General features: G+C 55.2%; 1 protein-coding gene across 4 annotated transcripts; it reads right to left on the reverse strand.

Annotated features, from left to right (window-relative positions):
• Positions 1 to 195: 195 nt before the first annotated feature.
• Positions 196 to 24,775, reverse strand: SH2B2 (SH2B adaptor protein 2). 4 transcript variants are annotated; one of them, XM_084218969.1, is made up of 10 exons: positions 24,694 to 24,775; positions 23,736 to 23,865; positions 13,022 to 13,909; positions 10,704 to 10,805; positions 6,943 to 7,034; positions 4,757 to 4,851; positions 4,391 to 4,573; positions 4,071 to 4,264; positions 3,196 to 3,367; positions 196 to 2,815 (listed from the first exon to the last, which is right to left on the reverse strand). In XM_084218969.1, exons 3-10 carry the CDS (start codon positions 13,880 to 13,882, stop codon positions 2,502 to 2,504), a joined length of 2,013 nt encoding a protein of 670 aa, XP_084075095.1. In that variant the 5' UTR covers positions 13,883 to 13,909; positions 23,736 to 23,865; positions 24,694 to 24,775; the 3' UTR covers positions 196 to 2,501. The 4 variants fall into 4 exon arrangements, with proteins under 4 accessions (XP_084075095.1, XP_084075097.1, XP_084075096.1 ...); XM_084218971.1 differs by having other exon boundaries at positions 24,678 to 24,775; XM_084218970.1 differs by having other exon boundaries at positions 24,647 to 24,760.
• Between the last annotated feature and the right edge of the window lie 1,922 nt (positions 24,776 to 26,697).

Below are 26,697 nucleotides of genomic sequence, written 5' to 3' on the forward strand. Positions count from 1 at the left end.
CTCCCAGGAGAGATGAAGGCAGAGGAGGGGGAATGACAGGCCGTGGGGGAGCTAGTGGGAGATGCTAGCACAGGCCTTTAGCAAGGGATGGGCATTTCACAGCCCAGGGCTGCTCATTCCCAATTATCCTGCTGCTTGGGGGATGGACCATTCAGACTTGCACTACTGACTAACCAGACAAAGTAAATAACACACTGGAAGGAGAGGAAACCCTGTCCTCTACAGCCTGGACCCACCCTCCTCCTCCCTCTGCTCAGCAGAGGAGAAAACTCTCTGCTCCCTTCCTCCTCTCAGTGCACTCCAGCAGGCAGAGACAGACCCAGCCTGGCCCCAATTGCCCAGAGATACCAACAAGGTCTGCACACACGAGACATGACAGCATCCTCCCTCTGCTCTTCCTTTTTTTTTTTTTTTTTTTTTTTTTAGGTAGCAAATCCAGCAAAGCCCAAAGCTCTTGCTCACATGCTGTTGTTTTTGCAAGTGATTTTATTTTAAAACCGGATCTCGAGTCCTCCATTTGTTTAACAAGTCCCCCCCTTCCCCTTTCTTTTTTTAAATAAAATTAATTTATTCTACACAACAGTAAACTCTTCCAGACTCTTCCCTATTTACAAATTAACATTTTTTGCTTGCAGATCATCGCTTCCCCCTCATTTTCCTATCCTGTGACACAGAAAGTGAGAAAAAAAGCCAAAATCTGAAGGTCTGTAAGGCAGTGCTCCCATCCAGCCTTCTGGATCCCACACTTGGGGTCTCAGGGATGAACCAGAGTGATGATGTCTGTGTCACATCTGGAGATCTCCCCTCATCCACCATGTGTTAAACCCATCAACCAAGAACATCCAGCCTCTCCCTGCTCCCCTGAGCTGTGTTGTAGCTGGGCTGAGGAAGGAGAAATACCCTCCACAGAGCAAACTGCTCCTGCTGCCCTCTGAAGGGACATGTGTTTGGGGAGAAGGTGGATTTGCTGCAGGAATGGGATCCACCAGGATGGTCTCACACATCCATGGGCCAGAAAGGCAGCTCTCACATCACAAGAGGAGGCAAGGGGCCTTGGACACACCTCCCCCTCTCCTCTTGTGAGTCAAGTACTGGGGACAGGCTTTGCTAGCTCAGGAAAGAAGGCACCTGATAAATAAAAAATTTGGCCCAATTCCAGGCAAATCCAAGGGGTTTTTTTAAGGTTGTGGCTTGGCTTGTACCTCTTTGAACTAAGTGATAACTTCTAGCAGCCAGTAGGGTCTGCTCTACCTGGAGACCTGTCCAGACACTCCAGAGCCACCTGGCTCAGGTCCTGTGAGCACTGTCACTCCTGTCACTGCCAGAGGAGCAGCAGGTGTCCTGGTGCTGGGTAACACAGGCTGTGACAGCCAAACCAAACATGCAAACACTTTGTCTGCAAGCAAAGCTGCCCTTCTAGAGGATCTCCCACCCTCCATGAGGCACAAACCCTGGCCTATAAAACCATCCTCAGGGCTTCCATGACCTGTTGGAAAAGAATCAATGTAGTGTTTTCATTCCTGGGAGCCCAGCCAAGCAGGAATACCTGCTTTTACCTGCAAAGCAAAGCCGTCCCTCACCTCTGGACACAGCCCCTGGCTTCTGCCTGACCCTCCAAGACATCCCAAATGACCAAAAACTGATTTAAAGACAAGGCATTGGCATATTTTCCAAGGTTTGCCTTGTGGCAGAGAGCAGACAGAAGGCTGATGCCCTTGTGGAGAGCTTAGGTTTTGAAAAATCAAGGAAGAAAGGGAGGATGAAAGGGTTATCCAGGGATTCTCTGTTAGTACAGCAAGGAGAGAAAGGAAACAAAGGAACAGAAAAGGCAGGACAGCAGGAAAACCCTTCCTTGAATGCAATTCATTAAGCTTTGGACAAAAACCTTCTTCTGTCAGAGGGTAGGAAACATGTGCCCCAGAGGGAGCCCAAAAGCCAGCCCAGATAAACCCTCAGGCCTCTGCAGCACTGCTCCATGTGTGTGAGAAGAGTTTCTGCATGGACATCTGACACATTTCCATGCTCATCCCAAAATGCCAGAGTCCCTCAGCAGCTGGTTTGCAGGGCGATGGTGCCAGAAGGATGTTGGCCATGCTGGGCTCTCGCCCCAGAGGGACGTGCCAAGGTGCTTTGGCTGGAGGATGGAGCCTGTCACAGCTTCGGGTGCCATCCCACAATGGTCACACCCAGGAGGAGATGCAGGGAGCCCAGCTCAGCCCTGGGAAAGCTCTTGGTCCGGAGGGAAGGAGAAGAGGCTGCAAGCTCTAAAATGGCACTGACTCTTTCAGCCTCCCACACCCCCAGCACTGCCCCAACCCCGGGGCTGGTGCCAGGTCCAGCTGGGACATTGCTCAGCACAGACACAGCTCCCCAAAGCAGCAGGGAGCGAGGAGGATGTCCCGGCTGGGTCGCTGGTGGTGGCAGGAGGAGGTGGCGAGGCGGTGCAGGGTGAGGGGCACAGCTGTCCCGCTGTCCCACCATGCAGCCCCGGCACGGGGGGCTCAGTAGAAGGAGTACTGGTTTTCCACCGCCCGGGTGCGGCTCCGGGCGCTGTCAGCCTCGTGGTAGTCCTCGGCACCGGCGGCAGGGGGCTCCGGCCGGCGCTCGGCGCTGTCGCTGCGGCTCCGGGGACCCAGGGCACCCTCCAGGCGGTGGTAGGGCGCGGGGACCGGGACAGCGGGGGCCACGGCCACCCCCTCCGCGGGTGGCGGCACCGGCGGGCCCGTGGGTGCTGTGCTGCAGAAGTAGTGTGGAGGTGGCAGGTCGACGCGGCAGGCCGGGGGCTGCGACACGAGGGGCGGCGGGGGGCCGGTGTCTGCAAGGGAAACAGGAGCTTGACCCCTCCTGTGCTGCCTGCGGGCTCGGCCCCCTCCCTCTCTGCTATTTTCCCACACCCCCTCTCCATCCCTGACCCTGTTCTTCTCCAACCCTCCTTCCTGCTCTCTCCCAGCATAGCAGGATGCTCTAAGCCTGCAGACCTCTCTGCTCCTCCCCTGCCCAATCCAGGGCACTGTCACCCACAGCCAGGGGTCACAGGGCACTGTCACCCTCACTGCCTGCCTCCAGTGGGTGACACCCACCCTGGCACACCTCCAGAGCCACACACATCAGCAGGGCACTGCTTTAGGGAGGGAATCCCATGGACCTGTCCCTTTTAGGGACAATATTCCAGCCCCCACCCAGCCTGGCACCTACCGGGCTGCGGGCTCTGGGCCACCACGTAGCTGCGGAGGGTGATGTCGGCCGCGCCGCCCGACTCCAGCGGGATGGGGTGCGTGTGGAAGTGGCGCAGCATGTCAAAGATGGTCTGGAACCAGAGGTGCTGCACGTGGCACTGCCCGCTCTCGTTCAGCGACAGGCGCAGGTGCTGCAAGAGCAGGGGGCATGGGGTGAGCTGGGGGTCGTGAGGGCGAGAATCACCCTTGCAATCTGCAGGAGTCACCTCCATCAGCCAAGGGAGGTTTGCTCCTAACAGTATTGTTGTTTACACCCTGTAAAACCTCACTTGGTGCAGCCCCAGGAGTAGTTTGACCCCTCCTGGATGAACACCATAAAGAAACACACAGAGAAGGGTGTCTGGGTATAACTAGGGGTGGCTAAAGCTCTGATCCCATGGTCACAGACACGCTGGGGAAGCCTCCAGCCCACCTGAACTACTTCTTGCAAAGTGACAAGAACAGGCAATCTCTGCTAGAAAAGAGACCCAGCAAAAACTGCTTGTGGCTGGTTTTTCATTGTGCATCTGTGTACTTCAGAACACAGAACAGACAAGGAGAGAGCAGGGGACAATGTGCCAGGCTACACTGAGCCCCCATGGGATTTATCCATATGCTCACATGACAGGCACTGATCCAGTTGGGACAGTGTAGAAGGGGCTGGACAGGATCCAGAGGGGTCTTGGGGCACAAGAGCAGGTGGTCCTGAAGGATACCCTGCTGAGGTGCAGCTCCCTGCAGAGCTGCTGCATTTGGGGGTCACCCACAGAGCAAGAAGGAACCTGAGGTGCTGGGCAGGGCTGGGACTAACATTCACAGAGAAGCAGAGGACAGGGAGAAGCAGAGGACCCCCACCTTGGCTTTCCCCTGGAAGTTGAAGGTCAGCACGTACTCCCCCGGCCGTGTCTCGCTCTGCCGGATGACGAACAGTCCGTGGCTGCGGGCGCCCCCAAACAGCACCAGCTGGGCTGCCTTGATCCGGGACAGAGTCCCGTGGAACCAGGGGAAGTCAGACAGGTTGATCTCAGCCTCGGCCTCGCTGTCCTCCCCTGCCCGCAGGGACAGCAGGTTTTTAGGGAGCACCCGAACATCACCCCCTCTCCTCCTGCCCCCTCCTCCTCTCCCCCTGTGCACCCTCCAGAGTGAGATGGGTGCTGCATCCTGCATCCCAGTACCTGTCAGGTGCCCACCAGCAGTGGGGGAGGATTCCAGCGTCTGCAGGAAGCTTTCCAGTGGGACGTGGGTGAGGAGCTCCCCCAGGGAGTCCCTGCCCCGGCTGGGGGGCACGGGGACAGAGGTGGCCATGGCAGCGTTGTGAGAACTGGGCAGGGCACATCTGTCTGGTGGCCTGGGTACCTCTGGAAGGGAAATTGCAGAGGGATGAGTGCATGGCTCAGCATCACCCACCACCCCAGCAGGACAGCTGGGGGCTGTCCTGCTCTGCAGGCAACTGTGTTGGGTACTCCTGGATCTTACAGACACCTGAGGGCTGGCTTATGGCTCTGAGGGAGTCCCAGACTTTCCCAGATGCAGTTCCTTACCATCATTCAGGAATTCGCAGCTGGACGAGGTTGTCCTGCCTGGCAGACAGGGTCCCTGTGCACAGGACACCAACTCAATGTCATCCCCACTGTCCCTGGAAGAGAGCACAGACAGAGATACACACATATGGCACCTCCACTCACTAATATGGAATGGGGATTTAGCCAAACAAAATTCAGGTGTCATCCAAGAGTCTATTGCCCCTGAATTCCTCCCAAGGGGTTGCTACTGCACCAAGAGCACTGAGAGGCAGAGCAGCCACCAAACATGACTTTTCGGGGGTGAGAAACCAGTGTGGGAAGGATTAAACCCTTGAAAGCCCACACTGCACAGGTCATGCTGGTCGGTTCCAGCTGCAGGATTTTGCTGCAGGGTTTTGTGGGTTTGGAAGGAAAGCTGTTACCTTGACTCTCAGTGCTTTGCTTTGCACCCACACACCTTCCCACCCGAGGGCGCTTTCACTTTCACCCTCTGCAAAGGGAATTACCCACCCACAGGAATTACATCCCTAAAAGACATAAACCAGTAACTCAGGAGGCTGGAGCAAGACAGCAAGTGGGAATAGAGCCAGGGAGCCACTCAGAACATCCCTGTTGCCAGCCCTCCCCGTGCACTTCAGCACCCTTCTTGCACAAGCATCCGACTTGCTCCACATCCTATTTTTATCCCAGCCACCAGCAAGAGTCCGGAGCTGCCCACAGCACTCAGCTGCTCTTGCTTCACACGGGCCACGTGGGCACAGGCAGCGGGGAAGCTGCTGAATTATTTAGTGGCCAGCGAGTGAATCAGCCATTGGGAGTCATTCAGCTGCAGCCAGTTAAAAACAAGAAGGGAGGAAGGAAACCAAAACCAACAGCGCTCTGCAGAAAAGCCGTGGCTGGGCGCTCACGCACGGCTCCGGCACGCAGCCCTTGGCAAAAGCATCGGGAGCTGATTGAGAATTCGCTCTTGGCGCCGAGCGTGTGTGTCGGTGTATTAAACAGCTCATTATTATTTGCTCTGCAGTTCATTATTATTTGCTTTACAGTCACGTCCGGGGGCCAGAGCGGGCTGGTGCTGGGTGCTAAGCAAACAGAGAGGGCTGGAGGCTGCCAGGGCCAGGGGCTGGCGTGGGGACGCCAGTGGCTCCTGCGGTGACTCGAGGGGAGCGTGGCTGTGGTGCTCAGCTCCAGCTGGAAAACCAGCACTGAAGCATGGAGTGAGGGAAAAAAGGCCTTCTCACAGCCTCACCTCAGCAGTGCTTCTTGAGTAACAGAATCATAGAATGGTTTGGGTTGGAAGGGAATTTAAAGCTCATCTCGTTCCACCCCCCTGCCATGGGCAGGGACGCCTTCCACTAGCCCAAGTAGCTCCAAGACCTGTTCAACCTGGCCTTGGACACTTCCAGGGATGGGGCAGCTGCAGCTACAGTGGGCAATCCATGCCAATGAATTAGAGATTTCTGAAAACAGCAAAAGGAGCAAAGATCTGGAGTGCACCAGTGCATCCTCCATGGTGACCAAATGCCTCTCTCTAGCAGGAGGGGGCAAAGGCAGCCTGGAAGGAGCAAGAGCCTCTCCAAGCCTCCACATTTGAGTGATGTTTTCACTGCTACAAGCATGGGCACCTGGTTTTTCCAAAACTGTGCCAAGAAAGGCAGTGCCAGGATTTCCCCAAGGCTGGGCCTGTCTGAGCCAGCTGAAGGGCAGCAGTACCAGGCACACAAACCTCCCTAACACAACTTGCTGCATATGCTGGTGAAACAGCAGATAAGAAGTTTTGACTGAGTGATGACTCCAATTACAACACTGATGCCACTGTGATAGAAATACAAATAAATCAATTCAACCAGCAGAATCTTAAATACATCATGGATGCTAAGCTGTAAAAAAAACCATGGGAAATGGCTCAAATATGGTATAAAAGCTTCAGAAGGTGGCTGTTAGGAGCTTCCTGCTTTAAGGCTGTGTTCCCAGGTCACTTGCCTCTGCCAGGCTGAGGGGATGTGGGGCAGAGAAGGGTGAACAAGCTGCCAGTGCTCTGCACCCCTGGCAAACACAGGCTGCCAACTCTGTCTCCAGACCTCTACTGGTGTGTGCTGGGCACTTCCTGTGACAACCCAAGCAGCAAAAATTGCATCTGGGTAACAGCCTGTGCTGAGGCACCACAGCTCAGCCCCAGAGAGCCCCTCCCCAGCCATCCTTACCCAGGGTCGATGCAGTCCTGGATATCAGCCACCCACGAGTGCTTCTGCAGGGAGTCGATGGTCTCCAGGATGTACTCAGCCCCATTCTCCACCTGCAGGCCATGTGGGATGGAGTCAGCTGTGCCAGGCTGCTGCCCTCCACCCCGAGGCAAAACACACCCCACAGCCCAGCCACACACCCTGAACAGCAGGAGCAGGAGAGGATCAGTGTCCCATCCCATCTCAGCACAGGAGTGACCCAGAGGATCAGTGTCCCATCCCAGCACAGGGGTGACCCAGAGAATCAGTGTCCCATCCCATCCCAGCACAGGGGTGACCCAGAGGATCAGTGTCCCACCCCGCCCCAGCACAGGGGTGCTAAAGGGTGACTCAGAAAGATGCATCCAAGATGACCCCTGACCAAATCTGGAGCTCAGAGGAAAATCCCACCCCACCATTATCAGCAAGTACATGACAAGTTTTTTACATGATTTTTACAGCCTCCACAGGAAAAAACACACCTGGCTGACAGCATTGGGGTACATGGCACTATGCCCAAGCACAGAGAGCATCCCTCCCTCCTGGGGCACCTCTGTGTCCCCCCAAAACTAGCTCTGCACAGCTGTAGCAGAAGCCATGCTGCTCTCTGCCCCAAAACCCTGCCAGACCCCAGGAGTTTTAAACCTCTCCTCCATTATCTTTTCTGCCTGCTGTCACTCTGTCCATGAGGCTTCTGATTTCGTTTGCAACAGAGTGGGAGAGAAACCCCTTTCACAGAATAAAAATAATAAATAAAAATTAGGACACAAAAGAGCCTCCAAACTGTCCAGCCCAAAGGAGCTGTGCCTTTCTGGGGCTGGGCAGAACCAGAAGCTTCACATCAGTGGACTCAGATGTCATGGGATGCTCTGTGCCTCTGGCAGGTTTCCCTGCATCCCTCATGGAGCCTTAAACATTGTGTTCCCGAAGTGGCAGAGCAGACCTGACTCTGGGAGAGTGTCACATTGCCAGCTGAGACAACCTCCAAGCAAATTCAATTAATCACAAACAACTGAATCACCACCCTGAAAATAAGCAGGGAGGGCAGGGAGCAGAGCCCTGTCTGGGACTGAGCAGTGACCTGGACCCTGTCCCCAGCAGAGGTGGAGGAAAGTAGCAAAGATCCCCCTCCCCAGTTTGTTTAACTTAAGAAAGGATCTTCCCTGGCTTTTTGAGGGCAAGGCACGAAGCTGACGTGGGAGATGGGGCTGCTCACTCATGCAGAGCATGACAGCAAGCAAAGCACATGCAGGGCTCGGGTATTTTGCAAGCACCTGCTTGTGCAATGGAAAAAACTGCATGTGCTTGGTGTCTGATGGGCTCTGGGGACACACTGGCTGCTCATTTTTAGGCAATCTGGCAGGAACTATTTCACTGTGGCCTCCCCAAACAAGGCAGGGGCTTTTCCAGCCATAGTAACATCCCTAAATGAGGCAGGGCTTTTCCACCCATCATAACCTGTGTGTTGTGTGTGAAGGTTGAGATTGGGCTCCATATCACACAGAAAGGGAAACCACAGCACCCAGCTTGCCCACTTAAACTGCATTGAGGGTGCTTCACCCCCTCTGCAAGTCCAGCCAGCAAAGGGGGAATGGGAGAGCAAAAAGATGTCCCAGCAAGAAGGACCCAGGCAGAAAATGAACCACAAATAGTGGATGTGAGAAAAGGGAGCAGCATCCTGTACCAGCAGCTGGGAGGGGAGAGCTAAACCTGGCAGGGGGGCTCCATGCTGTGCTTGCTGCCTCAGCTCACTCAAAGGATCAATTGTGATCAATTCCCCTGTGACAGAGTGAGAGCCAGGACAGGGCAGGAGGTACCTGGTAAAGCAGGTATTTTCTAACTGGCAGGGTTTGGAGCATTCCAGAAGTGCTTTAAAGGAATGGCTGGAGCAGTCACCAAGCTGTTAGCAGTGGGAGAGGAGAGACCATGTCCGGCTTCAGAAGACAGGAAGAGGGCAAGTGCAGAATTTTCCTCCAGCAGGCAGAGAAACCAACCCTCACAGGCTCCCAGCAGGCATCCCAGAGCTGAAACCCCCAGCAGGGATCTGTCATGATCAAACCCATCTGCTCATGCTCATGACAGCTCCAGGGATAGGGAGAAGCAGTGGCACATCCTGGGCTTAGAACCAGGATAAGGACATCAAGCTTTGGACACTGATGTGACGCATTTGACACATTTGAGGCGGAGCTTGTAAGGGGATCTAGAAAACGTGACAAGAACGTGATGAGCCACATTCCAAGAGCAGAGATTGATGGCTGATGGGTTGTCAATGGCCAGTGGTCAAAGCTGAGGGATGTGCTCCTTCCCATCAAAGGCTCTCTGTGTGTGCTCCTCAGTGATGAGCACAAAAGAATGCAAGGATACCTGATCAATTCATGGATGACATCACAATGAAAATGTATTAGAGTACCAGGCAAGAATTTGAATGAACTTATCAAAGCTGAAGTGGAATGAGAAGCTGAAACCAGCCTCCAGCTCAAGGACAGGGTGAGCCCTGAGCTCAGTGATCTCTGTGGGTGACGGGCTGGGGAACCACGGCTTGGGAACAGTTCTGCAAAAACCATCCTGGAGTTACCAGCCCACAGGCTGCATGTGAGTCAACATCATCATCGTCATGGCGTGAGGAAAGCAACTGCATCAGCTTGGGCTGGACAGAGAGGAAGAGGAAAGGAGAAGCAATCCTTCCCATCTGCTCTGGGCCACAGCCCCATGTACACTTTGGGGCATTCCATCTCCAGAGCCTGCAAGGAAAGCAAGGAGGACCTTGGGCTGGTCAGTCTGGAAAACAGAAGACACTTGAGGTTGGCCTTTGAGGCACAGAAAACAAGAACTGAATGAGCCTCTGTGCCCATGGTGGGCACTGACCACTGCTGAGGCTGAACAGCAAGAAGCCCTTAGAGAAGGGGAGGTGCTAGGAGAAGTTGTGTGACCTTGACAAGGAGCTGGATTTGATGGAAAGAAATTTCTCCTGGGAATGTGTGCTGGGGCCAGGTGGATTTCAAGGCTTGGGAGCTTTCACAAAGCCAAGCTCAATTTTCCCCTCTTTTCCTTTCATAGTTTTCTAAGCTTTGTTTAGAACACAGAAATGCTCAAAATCTAGTGGTCCATCACCATCACAGTGTCCAAGACCCTGCAAAATTCAGCCCTGATCTGCCATGACAGGCTGTTGTCTTCCAGCAGAGCAGGAGGCAACACTGAGCTAGTTAATTGCATCATATAGAAAATGCTGAAGAAAGAGACTTTCACTATCTGCTCCCAGGCTCATGTGTGGTTGATCCCCAGGGTCTCATTTGCCCTACAGAGCTATTCCCACAGAATCATTAATGCTGGAAAAGACCTCCAAGATCATCAAGTCCAACCTTTGACCAGCTGCCACCTCATCAACCAGACCACAGCACTAAGGGCCATCACACTGTGTCAATGAAAGAGCCACCACATGTCACTGATCCAGGACAGCAGCAGCCACCAAACCACAGCCAGCTGCACCAAGGAGCATTTTCCCTTGCAGGTTGTCTCAGATCACTGATTTAACCCATCTCCTAGTGACACAGAGAAGCCAAACAGCTTGATCCCAAAACACCCTGGTGTCAGCTGGAGCAGGCGGGGATCCTGTGGGGAGCATTTGTGCTGTTGGATCTCAGCTCTGGAAGCCAAGGCAATGATCCCTTTGGGGTCTGAGCCTCCTGCACTGCAGGGTTCAGGAGCAGAGGGGGTTCCTGCAGGGATCCACACCCTGCTCTCACCTTTAGGACAAAAGTGTTGTCTTTGTCAGGCATCTCCAGGGGCATGGTGGTGCGCACCTCGATGATGGCTGACAGCGGGATGCTCACCTTGGGTTTGGAAGCCTGAGAAAAGAAAGAAAAATACCAAAGAAAATAAATGAAAAGAAATCAATGAATGAAAAAAAAAAGTCACTCAATTGAATCAAACTGTCCCTGGGGACAATGCAGCAGGGCTCTCAGAGGCAAGATCAGCTCAGCCTGTGTGGTTATTACAGAGGGGGAATAAACAGCATTGATTTCCCTCCCGTGCCTGATAACTCTGGGCTCTGTGAATTAAACCAAGAGGAGGCCCAGTGGAAGACAGGGAGGTGCTTTTAACTGCCAAACCACCCTCCTTGCTCCAGCGCAGGCTGATGTGCCAGCTCTGCCAACACCACTTAATTTCTCTCCATTTTCAACCCTCTCCCGATGGAGAGAGCTGTGCTATCTGATGGGGGATGCTTCCCATGCAGAAAGCAGCCTCATTTCTCCAGCACAGGAGCAGCATTTCAACTGAGCAGCTACAACACAGCAGCCTCAGCCATGCAGGGAATTTTAATTACATTAAAATCAAGAAAAATGAATTTCCCCCAGGGCCCCTGGCACCCGCCGGAGCCTCGGTGGGGAGGCAAGACCCAGTGCCTCCCACTCCAAGTGTTTGCTGAGCAACAAATTCCCCAGATATTTGTTTTAATTATAACAAATCCCCACAAAGGAGCTCGTGGAGCTGCTCTCCAGGGCTGGTCCCCTCCAGGGCTCTGGGATTTGAAGCACTGCAGCTGCAGGAAGCAGAGATGAGATTTAGTCACCAAAACCTGTGCCTGGTTCTGTGGATGCAGTGGGTGGGATGAGGCCAGGAAGGAGCTCCAGGCTGCAAGTTACCAATTACAGGCTCAGTTCCCATTTTTATTGGGAAATAAAAATAAATAAATCCAAGACAGAACAGAAACTGCTTTTTCCCTCGCAGGATGTTTCGTTTCTGCCAGCCCCAGAACCCCAGTGCTGCCTGCAGACACGTCTCAACCGTGCAAGGCTCTGCCCATCCCTGGGGAATTTTTCCATCTCGGTGTTTGCACAGGAGAAGGTCAGAAAGGAAGCAGCAGCTGCTTCGAAAGGAAAGGAAACAAGGTGATAATTCACCCCTGAGCCAAAGGAGGGTCTAAGGACCATCCTGTGATTCTAAAAGATCATCTAATTCCAAACCCCTCCTCTCCAGGAGGGTTCTTCCCTTTAAAGGTTTACAGGCATGGCCATAGTTTTTGTAAGGTCTACGTAAAAACAAAGCTGTGGGCTGCTGAAGCAAAAAGCAGTTTTCTTCCAGCTGTGCCAGACTGGTGCCACTTTTACATTTGCCAGATGGAAAGCAAGATGGGATGAGAGGAGAAAGCTGTAAACCAAAGTGGGGTGTGATTATAACAGTAGAGCAGACAATGTTCATAAAAGTTGCCATAAAATAATTTCAAAATTGATTTTTAGAGGCAAATCAAGATACACTAAAAAAGGAATCCCTCTATGAGTTCTCTCTTAAATGTTTTAAGAGCAGCAGTTGTTCCATTTTAACCCAAGTTTATTTTCTCTTTGGTGCAGCTGACACACCAGGCTTCATCAGATCCTCCATCCACAGAATGGGTTGGAAGGAATCCTTTTCCACCCCCTGCCATGGGCAGGGGCACCTTCCACTAGTCCAGGTTGCTCCAAGCCTCATCCAACCTGGCCTTGGGCACTTCCAGGGATAGGGCAGCCACATCTTCTGTGGGCACCCTGTGCCAGGGCCTCCTCTCCCAAATGCCCCACCTATCCCTACTCTCTTTCAGTTTAAAGCCATTTCCCCCTGTCCTGTCACTCCATGCCTTTGTTAGGTGTCCCTCTCCAGCTCTCCCATAGGCTCCCTAGTGGGCATCATGGACATTGGGGTTGTTTCCTTCCAGCCAGACCCCATTCCTGGGCTGGGGAAGTTCCCAGCCCAGAGCAATGCCCACCATCTGTACCCATGCTGAGCTGCTCTCCAGAGTGATGAATTTGAGTTTAAACTCATGTTTTATATTTTCTCAGAAGGTGAGAGGCACAGACCAGCACCAAGAGTGCAAGGTTCATTTTGGCCTGCAGGTTGGATGGGTTTCAAGCACATTTTTCCATCCATTTGCACCTCAGCCACACAGCATCAGCTCTCCCTCTGGACCAGAGCTGGATTTCAGCCCAGCTCAGCAGTGGAAACAAAAAAAAAATCATCCCCAAAAGCAAAGCCCAACTGCTGCTTGAATTTCTCATGGAAACAACAGTGGACAAAAGCCAGGACTTACCTTTGGAGGGACATAAAACTCCAGGAGGAACCTCTCCCCTTCCACCTTCACCGCTTTGCGCAGCAGGAGGCGGCACTTCTGCCACTGCGAGCTCCCCACACAGTTCGTGTCGTCGGCCACCATGTAGCGCAGCGTCCCCTCCCTCTGGATGTCCACCAGCTCCACCTTGGACGAGGGCACCTTGGACAAGCGCAGCTTGTGTGTCCATTTCTCCCGAGGGTCCCCGGGCTCCTTGCCCCCCGCCGGCCACGGCTCCCTCTCGGCTCTGCGCCCGCCCAGAGCGGCCTCGGCGCCCGGCTCCGGAGAGGATTTGCGGTGCCACATCTCCTTCATGCCATCCACCACGCACAGGCTCATGTTCCTCAGGGAGAAACCTTTCTTGAACTTGGGCTTGGCAGCAGCATGGATGGAGACATCCTCCGAGCTGCGGGACTGCCCGTAGGAGGAGACCTTGTGAGCCTGCACCTGCTGGGCTGGGGTCAGGTAGCGGCTGGCGCCCAGCGGGGCGTCCATGCTGTCCAGAGACTCCGTGGACGTCTCCTCCTTCCTCGGGGTGACCTCCCGCCCGTAGGGGACGTGGCAGTTCTGCAGCCCCACGAAGGGCACGATGTTGTACTTGGTGGGCGAGTCGGACACGAACACCCGGCTGACCTCCAGGCTGAAGATGTCCAGGAAGTTGGCGGTGAAATGGTGGGAGAAGGAGGTCTCTGCCCCGGGGGTGTCGTAGTGGGGGTTCTCCTTCAGGAACTGGCAGAACTTCTGGGCGAAGTCCACGGCGGCTGCCTGGGCGTGCAGCTTGCAGAACTCCCTCCAGTCGGGGAGCGGGGAGGAGGGCTCCTGGCACAGGGCATCGCCGTTCATGGCTGCCCCATTCCACCTGCCGGCTGGCTGCGGGACAGGGACATGGCCTGAGTGTGGCATGGACAGGGACAACCCAGCCTGTCCCCCAAAACAGGGACACGGCCAACCCAGCCCATCCCCCAAAAACTGGGACATGGCCAACCCAGCCTGTCCCCCAAAAACTGGGACACGGCCAACCCAGCCTGTCCCCCAAAACAGGGACACGGCCAACCCAGCCTGTCCCCCAAAACAGGGACACGGCCAACCCAGCCTGTCCCCCAAAACGGGACACGGCCAACCCAGCCTGTCCCCCAAAACAGGGACACGGCCAACCCAGCCTGTCCCCCAAAACAGGGACACGGCCAATCCAGCCTGTCCCCCAAAACAGGGACACGGCCAACCCAGCCTGTCCCCCAAAAACAGGGATATGGCCAACCCAGCCTGTCCCCCAAAACAGGGACACGGCCAACCCAGCCTGTCCCCCAAAAAGTGGGACATGGCCAACCCAGCCTGTCCCCCAAAACAGGGACATGAACAACCCAGCCTGTCCCCCAAAAACAGGGACACGGCCAACCCAGCCTGCCCTCCCACATGGGGACATGGCCAACCCAGCCTGTCCCCAAAAACAGGGACATGGCCAACCCAGCCTGTCCCTCAAAAACAGGGACATGGCCAACCCAGCCTGCCCTCCCACATGGGGACATGGCCATCCCAACCTGTCTCCCAAAAACAAGGACACGGCCAACCCAGCCTGTCCCCCAAAAACTGGGACAACCCAGCCTGCCCTCCCACACAGGGACAACCCAGCCTGTCCCCCAAAAGCAGGGACACAGCCATCCCAGCCTGCCCTCCCACATGGGGACATGGACAACCCATCCCGTTCCCCAAAACAGGGATATGGACAACCTGCCCTACCCCCCCAAAATGGGGACATGGACAACCAGCCCTGCCCTCCTACATGGGGCATGGACAACCTGTGCTGTCCCCCAAAAACAAGGACACAGACGATCCTCCCAAACAGGGACATGGACAACCCACTCCGTCTTCCCTCAAATGGGGACATGGACACAAACAACCCACCCTGCACCCCCAAAGCGGGGCATGGACATGGACAACAACCCCGACCCCCCAAAATGGGTTCACCCCTTGCCACGATGCCAGAGCTGATCTGCAGTTCCAGTGCAAAGGAAAATGCTGTGGGAAAGTGTCTGTGTGTCGCTCTCTCTCCACCTCATCCACTAGAAAAAAAACTTGGCCCTGGCAGCAGCCATAAATTGTACTTATTTTACGATTATGACCATGCAAAAGCATTATTGATTTCTCATGAAACCGCTAAGGAGTCCCCGAGCGGAGGAGCCCAGGGGCTTTTGCCTGCAGGATTCCTCTCACTCTGTGTCTGCCTGGGCCTGGCACAGCTCTCCGTAGGGGGAGGGAGCACTGGGAGTCCTGGAAGTATCCACCCAGGGCAGCACCCTCCCCTCTGCACCCCACAGCTGCTCCTTCTCTTTCTCTCCAGTCTCTATTTCTGCCCTCATCCTTTGCCACATCAATTTTAGGATTTCACCCTCCCTGCTGAGCATCAGCTGACAGAGAACCCAGGACAGGTCCTCAGCAGAGGCCCATGAGTAGGTGGGGTGCAGGGGGAAAAGGAACAGAAGCCAGACCCAGGAACACACCAGAAGTTGATGAGAACTGCAGACCAGACCTGTGAGCCCTTGGGAGAAGCATCACTTAGGGTGCTCCACAACCTCCACACTGGTCCTCCTCCCAGTGGCTGTGAGACTGGCAGGGCTTGCGTACAGTCCAGCTTGGTGCTCATGATGCACTTCCCAAATCTCTACCTGACTCTGGGCAGCACGAACAGCCTCCCCTGGGGGACCCCTGCAACGACTGTATCTCAAAAATCACCTCTCAGTGCCAAAACTGCTCAGGCTGCTGGTGCTGGTGGGTTTTGGCTGGGGCACTGCTGAGCCCATGACCCCAAACACCTGGTCCCTGTGTCCAGACACCTTCCTTCCTCCACTCCAAGGGCAGCAGTTTGAAAAATCCACCTCAGCTGCTCAAACACTGGGTGTCTGTGGCTGCCCTGCTCCAGGCAGGGATTGTGCCTGTGGGATCCACTTCTGGAAGGGCAGGACAGTTGCCCCAGGTTTTGCTGCTCTCCATTCACACAGCAGCTCTTTCCCTGGATTTTCCTGCTCTCCATTCACACAGCAGCTCTTTCCCTGGATTTTGCTGCTCTCCATTCACACAGCAGCTCTTTCCCTGGATTTTGCTGCTCTCCATTCACACAGCAGCTCTTTCCCTGGATTTTGCTGCTCTCCATTCACACAGCAGCTCTTTCCCTGGATTTTGCTGCTCTCCATTCACACAGCAGCCCTTTTGCTGGCGAGGGATTACTCCTGCTAATAAATCACGCGCCGGATCCCGCCAGCAGCTTACACGGCCAGTAATTAATTACTGCTCTGATGAACAGCACCAGCCACGGATCAGGGTGGGCACTGGGGACTGGCATAACCCACTCCTTATCCTCCAGACCCCAGGCAGGACTGAGCCCTGAAGGCTGGGATTCAGAGCAGCAGCTGTAGCCAGGAGCTGGTTGCCATATTCCCAGCACATCCCTATGGGGATGAATTCTCTGAGAGCACCTCAATCCCAGGAAGGGGCTCTCACCCCCCCCCAAACACTGAGAAACCCACACAGCCAACAAAATCCCACCAGAAACACGATACATGTGGCATTTCCTCACCTTGAAGGCAAGGATGCTGCTCAGTGCCCTGGCTGTGCCAAGGAGGCACTGAGGACAGGCTACACATGGGCCTGCACTGGCTCCTCACATCCCACAACACCAGCAGAGCTCCAGCTCCTGCAGAAATCCCTGCCAAAGCTCTCCCCAGCTTCACAGGGATTTCCCAGAGACCTGAGCAGGGAGCCATGCCAGCTGGGAAAAAACCCATCCCTGCAGTTTAGGAGCAGCCTCTGAATTTCCCCAAGAGACATCAGCAAAGCAGCAGAAAATGCAAAGTCGTTTGTTACCCGCCCAGCAAATGAAATTCCTAATTATCCATCCATCACCAAGCAGAGGATTTAAAGACTCTGCCCTTTGAATTGAGAATTCACAACCCCAGCTCTGCCATGGCCCAGGAGCTGCCCTGGCACCAAGCCATGGGCCAGGAGTATTTGGGCTCAGGGAGAAAGGGGAGATGAAAAGGAGTCTCCTGCTGCCAATCCAAGCACTCACAGCCAGAGCAAGGGAGAGGGAAAGGGTGCAAAGGGAAAAGAGCAGAAAGGGGCTTGTGGGGGAAAGAGAAAGCCCCTTGGTGATGGGCTTATTTGCATCTGCCCAGGGTGTGGAGCCCCAGGCTCTGCTGGTTTCCCTCCCATGATTCTGGGGGAAAACACAGCTCCCCATCCCTTCCTCCAGGAGGGACTGGTGCTCAGGGCCTGCCTGTTTGAAACCAAGGGATGGCAAGCTAACAGACTCCGAGGGGTTAAGGGGAGAAAAAGAAGAAGAAGGAAAAAAAAGGCACTTCAAAAAAGATAAAGCCCCAAACAAAAAGCCTCAAGGAGATCCAGGCATGGCAGCCGGGCTCAGGCTTGGAGACACGCACACAGAGGCATCACAGCATCTTCCTTTCATCTGCATGGGGATGACAGACTTTAAAAGGCCAATTTATAAAAATGAAGCCTAGAGGAGAGACATCTGGCAGGTCTGAGGAGGCGGTGGTGGGGAGGATTACTAACCCTGTGCCACATAGCCAGGATATCCACCACCCCCCCGGCCCAAGTGCAGCCAGGAGCCCCCAGCCAGGATCCAACAGCACAGGCTGGGACTCAGTGGGGTGGTTTAAGGGCAGCCCTGGGACTGCAGAGCCATCCCCGCCCCTGATTCACCTGATTTCTGCAGGAAGCAGGCTCCCAATTATCTGTGTAGATTTACCTTTAATCTGGATGCCTGCACTCCCCTCCATACCAACAGCTCTGCCCCACTTCTTGAAATAACTTATCATGCCACAGACAGCATCCCCGGGCAGAGCAGTGGAAGCGGAGACCAAAATAAGCTCACGATGAAAATAAGCAGCAAATCTGCAATTGCTTTTTGGAAAGGGCCATTCCCTGCCAGCCCAGCTTCCTGAGGGCTGCAGCACACTCCAGGCAACTTTCTAAAGAGCCAGATCCCTCTCAAAGAACCATCAGCCCACTCCAGAAACGGCTCAGGGGCCACAGCCTTGAGTCTCTGGCCTGGGTGACACAAGAGGACAGAAAAATGAATATATACAATAGGGTGGTTTGTTGTCATGAAGAAGCCATGGAGTGGCAACCACAGCATCAGGCTGGTGACAGGCTCCTAACCCGAGTCCCCAAACTCCTCCCAGGGCAGAGCTGCGCCTGCTGCCTCTGTCATTTGGGAAACTGAGTCAAAATTTAAGGAAAAAAGATAAAAATAAAGAACTTCTGGGGTTTGCCAAGTGGAAACCCAGGCTGGGATGACAGGTGAGAGCCAGCTGCTGGCAGTGATTTGGGACACCTCTCCCACCAAGGTGTGCTGGGGTGGGGGGCACATAGAATACTCTGAAAGAGGAAGCAAAGCTACTGACCTCAAGAAGAAATGAAATTTAAACTGTCAGCAGAAGCGCAGGAGACCATAAAAAAACAACTCCCCGGTGAAGCAGGAGTCAGGGAACAACAACAAAGCCACTGGGATTTGCTGAACCAGAGGCGTGGGGAGGAACCAGCATCTAATGAGGTGTTAATAACCCGAATGCGCAATACCGGTCATGGGATGGCCGGCACAGCCTGCCCAGCACGGCTGGCTCTGATGGCTTTATTTAAGGAAACAACCCTAATAAAGAGATGTTTCCCTTCCGCCCAGCGCAGCCAGGCTGGGACAAAGTGATCCGAAAGCGTGCAGGGAAAAGCACAGTCTGCTGGAGGCTGTGAGCAGCAAGCTGAACCCCTCCATCCATCCATCCATCCATCCATCCATCCATCCATCCATCCATCCATCCATCCATCCATCCATCCATCCATCCCTTCACCTCCAGCAGTGCGGGGAAAGCGCCGGCACCACGCCAGAGAGCAACGGGAAAGGAAAAGGCAGCGCAGGAGGCGAAGCCCTGGCTCCTGGGCAAGGGGATCCCAGCCCAGCCCCGGCTGTCCCGGCCCTGCAAGGCTGCTCGGTTTCCAGCAAGATCGATGCCACTCAAAGCCCCAGCTGGCCCTCGCGATCCCGCGGGAATGACATGAGGAAACCCAGGCACCTGCTCCCCCAGAAAAGCGCCTGACCTAAGCGTGCCATGCCAGAGGAGATCCCCGAGTCACGAGCGGGTCGCAGAGCAAGGCGATACCCCCGGCCCCCCCAGGGGATGCTGCTGGCAGCAGCTCCCGACACACGGGCAGCTCCCGGGGGAGCCTGGAGCCTGCCTGCACAAAGCCCAGGCACTGCCTGCCCCGGGCACTCGGCACAACGAGGTTCAATTCTTGCCTGTTTTCTCTTTTGAAGATGTGTCCCATCAGCACTTCCAGCCCAAAACCTTGTCCTGGGAAAGGGGGCAGAGTGAGCAGGCTCAGACTGATGGCAGGATATCACACAGAGCTGTGGGGACACCCTAATGTGCAAGAGGAGGAAAGGTTCATTTCTTGCCCATATTCTCTTTTGAAGATGTGTCCCATCAGCACCTGCACCCCAAAACCTTGTACTGGCCACCCAGCACTACTGAGTTCTTTGGGGCATCCTTTTTGAGAGCTGGGCTGGCCTGTGGGACCCCTCACTAGGCAGGAGAAAAAGGCACAAGGAGCCTTTTCACTCCAGAAAAATGTTTTTTTTTTCCTGGGGTGAGGGAATGAGGGATGGTAGGAGCTGATCACCCCCCATTCCACAGCTGAGACCTGAAGTCTGTGACCTCCCTTTGTCACCTCAAGGACCCTTTCCAGCCCTCAAGACCCACCAGAGCTTTAATGGCACGCAGAGGCTGAGCTGAGGAAGAGAAAACCCGAAGGGACAAAAGCAGAATTCACCTGCCCTGTGCCTTTCACACCCCCCAGACCCCTGACCACAGCCCTGGCATGGCTGATTGTTCTCCATGCTCCTCAGTACTCCATGTACTATTTATACTATTGTGATCTTATATCAGAGTGCCTGTCTGAACCAGATAGAAATGGAAACATCCCTTGTTCCTCTCATTTACTGGCCATCCCACTAAAATATTAATTGAACAGCATTTTGGCCTTAAATTTTATAGTCAAACCACCTGCCTTGAACCAATCCCTCAGCAGGAACATGCTTTAACTCGCTGCCCAGATGCACTTCAGGGTCCACCAGTCACCTGCTGCTTAGAAAAGATTTTTCTGGAGTGAAAAGGCTCCTTGTGCCTTTTTCTCCTGCCTAGTGAGGGGTCCCACTGGCCAGGACAAGGTTTTGGGGTGCAGATGCTGATGGGCCACATCTTCAAAAGAGAATATGGGCAAGAAATGAACCTTTCCTCCTCTTCCTCCCTACAGCTCTGTGTGATATCCTGATTCCAGCCCCACAGGAACCAATGCTCCTGAAAATGAGCAGATGGGCCCATGAGAGCCTCCAGTAAAACCTGAGACTTTCTCCATCTCCCACTACTCTGACCATACCACAAGGTTGTTCCTCTCCCTCCCCTCCAAAATCCCCCGCAGTGGATGATGTACTTCCTGTGCTGACAGCTGCTGGAAAATAAAAACAAGTTCATAGATAAGATCCACTGGATCTTAGATTAGTTTTTCTCTGAGTAATTCTATCCAGCTTGCAGAGAGCCACTCTGCCAGCCCACACATGGGCTGGAGCATCACCCAAGCCACTCAACCTGCTGGTGTTGTGGGACATGGGGACACCTCAGCCATGGGGACAGGGTCCCCAGGGTGCAGTGACAATGATCAGCAAAGCTTTGCTGCATCTGGGCATCGTGAATGCAGCTTAGGGCTTGGGGGCTGTGTGTGGGAATAAAGCAGAGACACCCCCTCAATGCCCCAAAGGAGAAGCTATTGGAAAAAGGAAATAAATGAAAACCCCAGAGCTTTGGGTGAAGGAGGTCAGAGGCTGTTGTCCATTCCCCCTCCCTTGGATGCCAGCTCACGTGCCTGTCTCCAGCCAGAGAGCTTCCCACAGAAAACTACCCAGTCCAAAGTCTATTTTTAACCACCACAATAGCAGAGCCTCCCCCAAGGAGCAGCCCTGTCCCCAACCAAGCAATCTCACATTTCCCTCGCTAAGCCTCGACTTCCTTCCGCCCCTCAGCCCACAACAAAACCCTTCTCCTCCTCCTCCTCTCACCTTCCCATCCCTGGAAAACTATTTGCACATCCACCCATCCATCCATCCCCCTCCAGGCTGGTGTGCTGTGGGTGCAGAGTGTCCTGCACACCTGTTACACATTAACCACTGACCTGGTACCTGTGGGCAGACCCTTCCTGCACTCAGAAACCCCAAACAGCAGCAGCTTCACCTGCTCAGCCCCCTCCCCTGGCTGCACCCCAAACTCTGGGGATTTAAAGAAAAAGCCCTGCAACATCAACCCAGCTGCACTTCCCAAAGCAAGTGCAAACTCTCTGAAAGAGATTACCCTTGCCCTGGGGATTGCTGTGCCACGGAGGAGCTCTTCTTGGGTTTCTGGGGAGAGAGCTGAATGGGTGCTCAAAAAAGCAAATCCTGATGGATACAGCACAGTCATCACTGGGGATCCCCCACCATTAGGTCAGAGAAACCCCTAAGATTGTTTTTCAATTACAGCACATAATAAACGCGAGATAAAGTTACACAGTTCTGTAGGAAATTTTCTTATTATGTTTTTTTTTTATGTTGCAGATCTAATTCCCCACACGCATCACTGTCTCATACCCGCCTGCAAACAGCCTTAAACTGCTGCCTAATGGTATCTGAGCTGGGGAAATTCAATTCTACCCAGCGCCTCACCCAGGACTGCTACAATCACTGCTAATTGCTTAAGTGGTGTATTAAGCAAAATAAAAATTCCAGTGGGCTTTGAACCCCCCCCCCCCCTCAACCAGATGATGCCAAAACACCCTGTTACAGCTGCCAACCCTGGCTGGAGAGCCAACCTCAAATATCCTTTTTCTCTTCGCTGTGCAGGGATGCTCCTGGGCAGGCAGAGCTTCGTACCCAGCACGGCCATGACCACACCAGAGGGATCCACAGGCTGTGTCTGACTTTGCCATCCCTCTTGCCAGGGTTCTGGGGTGCCATGGCAGCCCCTCTCCTGCCCCAGGGTCCAAATGCTGCCAGGACCCAGTGAAGCAGGGCACAAACATCTGCCCAGTGGGACCCTGGGGTGGATGCACACTGGGTCCCTCTCCTGTCCCCCCACCTGTGGGTGTGGATGGATGTGGGGCTCCTGTCAAGTCTCATCCCAAATCCAAACCCTGCACAAGACCAAGCAGATTCTCCAAAGCCCTTCTGGTTTTCCCTTCAGCAAAAATCAGGTGTGGGATGCAGTTTTAGGCATGTTCTCTCCTCCTCTCCACCATGATGGAGCCAGCTGGGATTGAATTTCTCAGAGCACACCAGGTTCCCTCTGCCTGAACAAGGATGTGGATCACTGAGCCAGGGACAAGTCTCTAACCCTATCCCTGCACCTCATGGGCAGGGAAAGCAGCTGAGGTCAAGTGAGGGCAGCCACAGGCAGGAGGGGAATGATGCAGGAACCTCGGGGCTGGAAGGACTGCCCTGGGGCATCCCAGCCAGCCTGAGTCAGCAGGGCCAGCAGATGTGCAACCATCATCTGGTTTCTCTGCTTCTGCTGGGAGGAAGAAGAGGAGGAAGAGGAAAGGCATCAGCCAGCAACATCCTCATCCTGAAGAGATGGGTGTTCTGCCTCCAAGGAGGAAGGACAAGACCACGCTGCCATGAGGGTGCTCATGGTCCAGGAGAAGAGGGTACAGATCTCAGATCAGCCAGAAGAGGTGGCCCTGCAGTCAAGCAGCAGCCCTGAACCAACCAAGGAACTCCCATTGGAGGAAGGAGGGGATTTTAACCCCAAAGCCTTGACCAGGCAGGGATGGGGACCAGGGCTGACTCCCCCTCCTCGATAGCACAGGGGATGATCACTGAGCTGGGTGAGACACCAGGCAGGGCTGGCAAACCCAAGCTGAAGCAGAGAGGACTATGCAGCTTTTTAAAGGAAACACTCAGTGGTAGCCCTGGGCTCCTCTGCTGTGTTACAGTGATGGTGAGACACTGGGAAATACCACAGAAGGACACAGAGAGAAGGTCTAAGGGCACTTGCCATCCCATCTGAGCATATCTCATGGCAGCACACCGCCTCCCCTCTGTACAAATGTGCCCCCCCAGGGAAGGCAGCATTTCAGAGCACATTTCAGAACAGCCTGTGTGGTTTAGGAGGATGATTCCCATTTAGAAAGGCATCCCCAGAAATCCATGGTCCTTCTCCACTCTTCCAACAAACCAAATCAAAAATCCTCACGGAGGGGAGATCTGAGTAATCATAGAATTATTTAGTTTGGAAAAGACAAGCAAGATCACCCAGTCCAAGCATTCCCCCAGCACTGCCCAGGCCACCACTAACCTATGTCCCCTCGTGCCACATCCACACCTCCGTTAAATCCTCCAGGGATGGTGACTCCACCACTGCCCTGGGCAGCCTTTCAGCAAAGAGAATTTTCCTAATATCCAAATAAGCTCCCCTGGCATAACTTGAGGCCATTTCCTCTTGTCTAGTCAGCTGTACCTGGCTACACCTTCCTTTCAGGCAGTGGTAGAAGCAAGAAGGTCCCCCCTGAGCCTCCTTTCCTCCGGGCTGAGCTCCCCCAGCCACTCCTCATCCACTCAAAGCCACAGGAGCAGGGTGCTGGGGGGACAGGGAGGTTTTACCTCCTTTCCCGTTCCAGTTCACAAGATCCCCGAAGCACCGGCAGCGTGGCTCTTGCAGGTCAAATGCATAACTTCAATCGATCAATTTCCACACTGGAAGGAAGTACCAGACCGACTTGGAGGGAGGGACCTGGAAGGCAAAGGTTTAGGCTGTCAATTCCTGCAGCCAGAGCAATATCCCCAGGCACATCTCACCTCCCCCAAGCCACAGTCCAGCAGGGCTCCGGCCTGACTTCACCACAACCAGAAACAAGCGAAAGGGCCGGGCAGAAAGTCCCTCTCGCCTCCCAAGGGCCTTCCCGCGGTGCTGCCCAGGCTCGGCACACCGGGCTGGAGCCGCAGCTGCCCCTCGCTGTCCCCGGGGCCCCGCGGCGGCGGCGGGGCTGAGCCCTCGGGGGCCCCGCGACCCCCGCACCCCTGCCGCAAAGCCAGGCAGACAATACCGACTGAAAACACGGGAGCATCCGTGCGGGGGGCTGCGTACTGCCTGTGCACCCCTACCGGCACTGCCACCCCCAAACCCCGGGGGAAACCAACCCACGGCTGCAGCCCCCCAGCCCCGGGGAAAACCCCCGGGGCCGGGGGAGCCCCGGCCAAGGCTGCAGCTCCGCTCCCCCGGGGCAGCAGCACCCGCTCCCCGGGCCGAGCCGGGTCTGCCCCATCCCCGCCCGCCGCCCCCGCGGGCCCGGGGCGGCCCCGAGCGGCGGCGATGCTCACCGGGAAGCGGGGCTGGCCCGGCCGGGGGGCGGCAGGCGGCGGCCCCGCCGTGCGAGGGGAGGGGGCGGCTCGGGGACCCTCCCGAACGCACCGCGCCGCAGCGGCGGGGGGCGGGAGCCTTCCCCGGCTGGGGGATCCGCCGCTGAACGGGGGAGCGGGGGGGAAGAACCGCGAATAAACACCCGCCTAAATACCCGCCCGCCGCTGCGCTGCCGGTACCGGTACCGGAGGATGCGCTCACCCGGCCCCGCTCGCTGCTCGGTTCGCGGCGCGGCTCGGCTCGGCTCGGCTCGGCTCCGGCCGGCCCGGCCGCCCCCCGCCCCGCCGGCAGCGCCGCCCCCCGCACCGCCCCCGCCGCCTTAAAGGGCCCCGCCCGGCCCCGCCGCCCCCGCCCGGCGCTCCGCCATGGGGACCCCGGCGACACCGAGCCACCCCCGCCCAGCACGGGCCGGCCCGGGGGGCGTGCCTGCCGGAGCGCCCCGAATAACAGGGGGCACCCCAAATCCTCGGACGGGCTCCCCAGCCCTCCTGGGAGCGCTGCAAATCCTTGGGCAGCACCCTAAATTTTCAAGGCGCCAAGTCTTCAGGTCCCCGAGGTCCTCGAGATGCACAATCGTGGCAGGGCTCCCCCGTGCTCTGAAGAGGGGCTGCAGCCTTTCCTCACCCCATCTATCACCCAGCATTTGTCCTCGCAGTGCCCAGAGGAGGGGATTGGGGTGATCCCCCCCCACACCCACATTCCCAGGGGGCACAAGGCAGGAGGGTGTGACTGGAGGGGTTCCAGGTGGAGTTTTGGGGTCTGGACCCAGTGCCTGCCTTTGTCATCCTGCTGATGCATTTTGGGCACATCTCAGAGCACTTTCCCTGCCGGGGGATTCAGGGCAGACTGAACCCCAGGACAGGGTGGGTCAGGAGGGACCAAGCCCCAGGACAGGGGAACTGAAGCCTGGAGGGGTTTAAGGGATGGAGTTGGGGGTCACACTGCCTCTGGGACCCTGCACAGCCCCCCAGCCTCCCCACGGCGTGTCCACGCATGGATAGGGATGAGTCACCATTAAAAGAAAAAATTAAAAAAAAAAAAAAAAAGGGGAAAAAAAAGGATTTGCCAGAGGAACAAATCCTTTTTACTTCTGTGAAGCACCTGTAGGATTAAGACAATGCTGGTTATGTAAGAGGTGGAGAAGAGCGGATTTTAGCATTATTGTTATAATTAATATTTATTTATTATGCTTCCTCACTGTCCCATTACCCTGACAGGTGTATTCTGGGGAGATTTGGGGAGAGGCTGGTTTGGGGAAGAAGAAGATTTGTTGTAGGGCTGGTGCAGAGTGATGAACCATTTTCTTTTTCTTCCCCCAAAGCAGCAGGGGCCAAAGTGGACAGTGCAAAAGCGCTGCTGAGGAGGCACAGCTGGGACAGGGACTCTTGATTTTCTCCACTATGGCTGGTTTGTGATGATTTTGGGTGGATTCTCTCCCTCCTGCTTCTGGCTGGTCACATTTTCAAGGCCAGGTTGGGCAGGGCTTGGAGCAACCAGGTCTGGCAGAAGGTTCCCTGCCCGTGGCAGGGGCTGGAATGAGATGAGCTTTTAGTTTCCTTCCAACCCAAACCATTAAATGTTTCTGGCATTCTATGATTCCCTTCCCAGGGGCATTCTGGTGGTGAATGGATGCTCACAGAGAGGCTGGATCCCTCTGCTGAGTGCAGGCGACCCTGGGCCACCCACCTTCACCCACCTCCCACAGCAGCTGACAACGTGTTTCCACTCCTCCCCCTTCCCCTGCCTCCTCCTCTGAAAAGCCTCTCTCCCATTCATATCCATTTTTAAAGAAAACACACAATCAATAGTCTCTCAGGCTGGAATTTCATTAAGGTTTTCATTGCACTCGCTATCGATTGGCAGCAGGGCTGGGAGCTGCACGGAGCTGATGCTGAGCCCTGCCTGCTCTGGGATCCCCCAGACCATCCTGAAGGGAAAAGGGCCAAGCAGAGGGTGTGGCTGCTCCCATGCAGGCAGCAGAAAGCCCAGCATGCCAGCTTTTACTAAATTTTACACAGCATCACTAAGAGCAAAACCAGGAGCCCAGGGAAGGGCTGGGATGCTGGGGTTTCTTTCATGAACCAAAACAAATGCTTTGTGATTGCAAAGGCTTTGGTACACAACAGGCTCTCTGCTGCCTTCCCTCTGTGGGGTGCTGCTTGTTTCAGGATGTGCAAAACCAGGCTGGAATGCCTGGCCTTGCTT

The sequence above is a fragment of the Fringilla coelebs genome (genome assembly GCF_963513975.1).
Source record: "Fringilla coelebs genome assembly, chromosome: 20".
NCBI lineage: Eukaryota > Metazoa > Chordata > Aves > Passeriformes > Fringillidae > Fringilla > Fringilla coelebs.